Source organism: Otolemur garnettii, unplaced genomic scaffold, assembly GCF_000181295.1.
Source record: "Otolemur garnettii isolate 467f Iridium unplaced genomic scaffold, OtoGar3 scaffold00046, whole genome shotgun sequence".
In the NCBI taxonomy this organism is placed as follows: Eukaryota; Metazoa; Chordata; class Mammalia; order Primates; family Galagidae; genus Otolemur; species Otolemur garnettii.
The window spans coordinates 11,008,938-11,013,602 of NW_003852441.1; the positions used below are offsets into that span (position 1 = coordinate 11,008,938).

Here is a 4,665-nt window from a genome sequence, read left to right on the forward strand (position 1 = left end):
CCCGCCACCCTAGGTGTACGTGGCTGGCGCCTTAGCCGGTTGAGCTATAGGCGCCGAGCCCAGATTGCTGACTTTAAAACCAGACTCCATGTAAAATGGGATACCACTAAATGTGGTGATCATTGTTCTCAATAGAGCTAGGTATAAGGTGCTGTGAGATTTAAGGAAAAAGCAGCATTCCACCTGGGATGGTCAGAGAAAATTCTACAGAGGAAGAGATATTTTAGTTGAGCATTTTAAGAATTAGTACAAATTTGTTAGAGGAAAAAGTAAGACCAAAGCTGTATGGCCAGCTGTCTAAAGTAGGCCTCTGGCTGGACTAAGATGTGTAGGGTTTCTTCAAGTTCTAAACTCCTTTATGTTTTTAAATTTTTTTTTTTTAGAAGACATTGTCTCATTCTCTTGCCCAGAGTCCAGTAACACCATCATATTAAATATCTTGCTGCAACCTTGAAATCATGAGTTCAAGTGATCCTCCTGCTGCCACACCTGGCTACTTTAAAGAAAAAATTTTTTGTAGAGATAGGGTCTTACTGGCTTGGTGCTCAGAGCTCAGTGAGTAGGGCACTGGCCTTATGACCAAGGATGGTAGGTTTGAGCCTGGCCCAGGCCTGCTAAACAATGACAACTGCAACAAAAAAATAGCCAGGCATTGTGGCAGGCACCTGTTGTCCCAGCTACTTGGGAGGGTGAGGCAAGAGAATCGCTTAAGTCCAAGAGTTTGAGGTTGCTGTGAGCTGTGACACTACAGCACTCCATGATGGGTGACATAGTGAAACTCTATTTCAAAAAAAAAAAAAAAGAGATATGGTCTTCCTGTGTTGCCCAGGCTGGCCTCAAACTCCTGGACTCAAGTGGTCAGCTACCATGCCCAGCCTCATTTATTTTGATCTTCACTTTACATGCTCTCTAGATTCTTTTTTTGTTGTTGCAGTTTTGTCTGGGGCCGGGTTCGAACCTGCCACTCTTGGTATATGCGACCGGTGCCCTACTCCCTGAGCCACAGGTGCTACCCCACTAGATTCTTTTTTCTAGTCCTTTATTCTTCTCAAAAGTTTCCATGGTGGGTAAAATAGTCATGTTTTAACTAGATTCATTTTCCTTAGGAACAAACCTGGCTTGAGGCTGCCCAGGCCTTCATCCAAGAAACCCTGTGTTCAGCTGGCAAGGAACCTAACGTTCAGTTGACTCAGTTGGTAATTGATTGTGTGAAGACTGTCTGGCTGTCTCAGGGAAGGAACCAGGATTACACACTACCCCTCAGCTATAGGTAAGGAGGTAGGGTTGTGCGGGGAGGTTGAATTTGAGGTTGAAAAGGAAGGACCTGTAGTTAGAAAAGGGAAAGTGAGAAGAGTGAGTGGAGGACAAAGTGGCCTAAACACATCCCCTTCTTTCTTTTTATTTATTTATTTATTTTTATTTCTTTTCTGAGATAAGACCTCACTGTTGCCCAGGCTACAGTACAGCAGCATCATCAATAGCTCACTGTAGCTTCAAACTCCTGGGCTTAAGCGATCCTCTTGCCTCAGCCTCCTCAGTAGCTGGAACTATAGTCACACACCACCATACCCAGCTAAACACATCTGCAAAATGTTCCCATCCTCCATCAAGCTTTCCTTTTCCTAAAGTTCTTCTAAATTGGGTTAAGTCAAGTTTAGGGAAAAGGAGAGGAAGAGGGGAAGATAGGAAGAAATTTTGGAAAAAGCTCTCAAAGTGAGGAAATAACAAAAAAAAAATCTGGTACTATCTTTGTTTTATGTATTAGGAAATTAAGATACAGAGAGATTTGTGACTTCATGAAATAAAGATCATTGTGTTTACAACCTGAGTTTAAGCTCCTCTGAGAACATAGTTTTGTATTTGCTTATTTTACTCTACTGCCATTTATGGCCAAATAAGTTTGAAAGACATTGAATACGATAACCTGCTCTAGGAGAGTCACAGGGCTTATTAACATAGTAAGGACTCTGAAAAGTCCTGCAAAAATAAATCTGTTTACCTCCTCATAGAAGTAGCTGCTTTCTTGAATGTGGAGTATATTATTTTCATGAATATATATATATATATATATATTTTTTTTTTTTTTTTTTTGAGACAGTCTCATTATGTTGCCTTCGGTAGAGTGCTGTGGTGTCACAGCTCACAGCAACCACAACCTCAAACTCTTGGGCTTAAGAGATTCTCTTGCCTCAGCCTCCCAAGTAGCTGGGACTACAGGTGCCTACTACAATGCCTGGCTATTTTTTTGTTGCAGTTGTCATTTTGTTTAGCTGGCCCAGGCAGGGTTGGAACCCACCAGCCTCAGTGTATGTGGCTGGCGCCGTAACCATTGTGCTACAGGCACTGAGTCTATTTTTATAATTTTTACTACACAAGCATCTATCACTAAGCAGTATACAGTAGAGATCTGCTTACCTTTAGTCTTTAAATAAATTGTACCATACCTTATATACTCTCTGCAATTTGCTTTTTGTGCTTAACATTATACTTCTGAAATTTAGTCATATTACTACATATAGCTGTAGATCTACATATAGAGCTCATGTAATGGTTCTATGATATTCTAGTCTGTGAATATACATGTCACCATTCTTTTTTTTTTTTTTTAGAGACAGAGTCTCACTTTATTGCCCTTGGTAGAGTGCTGGGGCATCACAGCTCACAGCAACCTCCAACTCTTGGGCTTAGGTGATTCTCCTGCCTCAGCCTCCTGAATAGCTGGGACTACAGGTGTCCGCCACAACGCCTGGCTATTTTTTTGTTGCAGTTTGGCTGGGGCTGAGCTTGAACCCACCACCCTCGGTATATGGGTCCGGCACCCTACTCACTGAGCCATAGGCGGCGCCCTACTCACTGAGCCATAGGCACCGCCCACTATTTATCCTTTTAAAAATAAAAAAAGTAGAACTCTGTTTAGGTAAGGATATTTTTCCCTGGCACTCTCTTAACCCACTTACAACAGTTGGGGAAATACTTCGCACAAACGGGCTGTCTGTGTCTCTAAAGGCAAAGGATCTTCGGTGAAAAGACAACTTAAATATCTAAACATCATTTCATAATTCTGTGTACATTTTTTAATCCATGGTGTTTATTATAAACCAATAGTACTTAAAATGCTGGTCTGCCAGAATGAAAATTAGCACCCTGCTTCCTTTGTTGAGAGCCTTGTCTGTGAAAAAGAATTTAGCTGAACTAAAGAATATGCGACCTCATGCTTGTAATCCCATCACTCTGAGAGGCGGAGGTGAGTGGATCGCTTGAGCTCAGGAGTTTGAAACCAGCCTGAGCAAGAATGAGACTCTGTCTCTACTAAAAGTAGAAACAGCTAGTAGGGTGTTGTGGCAGACACCTGTAGTCCCAGCTACTAGGGAGACTGAGGCAAGAAAATCACTTGGCTCAAGCAATCCTCTTGTCTCAGCTTCCCTAGTAGGTGGGACTACAGGTGTCTGCCACAATACCCTACTAGTTGTTTCTACTTTTAGTAGAGACAGAGTCTCATTCTTGCTCAGGCTGGTTTCAAGTAACTTCCTGAGTAGCTGGGATTACAGGCACCTATCACACCTGGCAACATCCTGTTCAAGATATTACTCAGCAATCTTTCTTGTGTTCCCTAGGTACTGCTCAGCCTTTGGACCCAGCACCATCCTCATTTTCTTATGCCTTTATCCTCCAGCTTTTTCCCTTTCAATCAATCATATAAACTCATCTCTTACTCCTTGTTCCCCTTCAACCTTCTCTTGGGTTCTTGGAGATTTGTTGGGGTTGAAGGTAACCTCCTAGGCTTGGACCTGACTTTGTAGAACCTCTGTGCCCCCTTCACTCTACAGCTTTGTATCAGTACAGGACCTCAGGACCCACCAGCATCTGCCATGTTGCAGTCACCTGTCCTGGAGCAGTAGTACATACCAGGCTTGGGCCCAGGAGGCTAGACCAAATGGGACTGCTCTGCCACGGGAGCGGCTTTTACTTTTAGGGATGCTAACAGACATATCAGGGGAACAAGAATGCAGGGATGGAAGCCTCTATGTGCGAGATAACACTGGAGTCCTGTGCTGTGAGGTGAGTAGAAGGCAAAGGTCAGCTACCTTAGATCCTAATTAGAATGATGTCTAGGGAGCAAGTCTGTTTAAGTCTCTGAGGGAATAAAAGAGGATGGGGGGGGGGATTGGATGCTAGGGTCCTGGATAACCCTTGTTCTTGGTCTTTTCTAGCTCATAGATCTGGACCTTTCTTGGTTGGGCCATCTCTTTCTGTTCCCCAGTTGGAGTTACCTGCCTCCTGCCAGGGGAAATGCCTCAGGGGAAGGGCATTTGGAACTCTGGGGTGCCCCTGTGCCAGTGTTTCCTTTGACAATCAGTCCTGGCCCTGTCACTCCTATCCCTGTCCTCTACCCAGAGAGTGCCTCCTGTCTGCTCAGGCTCAGGTAATTCCTCTCCTGCTGGGGGTGGAGGGAGCACTGTGAAACCTGGAGGGCAAGGGTGGGTCAGCAGTGGAAGGGAAGGAAGGATATTGATGGTAATATATAGGTGGAATATGCCAAATTAAGGGAATGATGGAGTTTTGAATATTAAGAATGTTAAGAGGTTGAGATTAACTTGGGAGGGAAAAACATGTTAAGAACTTGTTGGCGGGCGGCGCCTGTGGCTCAAAAGGGTAGGGCACTGG

At 43.9% G+C, this 4,665-nt stretch overlaps 1 protein-coding gene across 1 annotated transcript in view; it reads left to right on the top strand.

The window, feature by feature from the left end:
- The window catches only part of CTC1 (CST telomere replication complex component 1), a 34,583-nt gene that overhangs the window by 6,474 nt on the left and 23,444 nt on the right, over positions 1-4,665 (top strand). Inside the window, exons 2-4 of the mRNA XM_023514064.1 lie at positions 1,107-1,270; positions 3,828-4,059; positions 4,212-4,423. Coding sequence (XP_023369832.1) covers positions 1,107-1,270; positions 3,828-4,059; positions 4,212-4,423 — 608 coding nt within the window. The remainder of the gene's footprint in view (positions 1-1,106; positions 1,271-3,827; positions 4,060-4,211; positions 4,424-4,665) is intronic.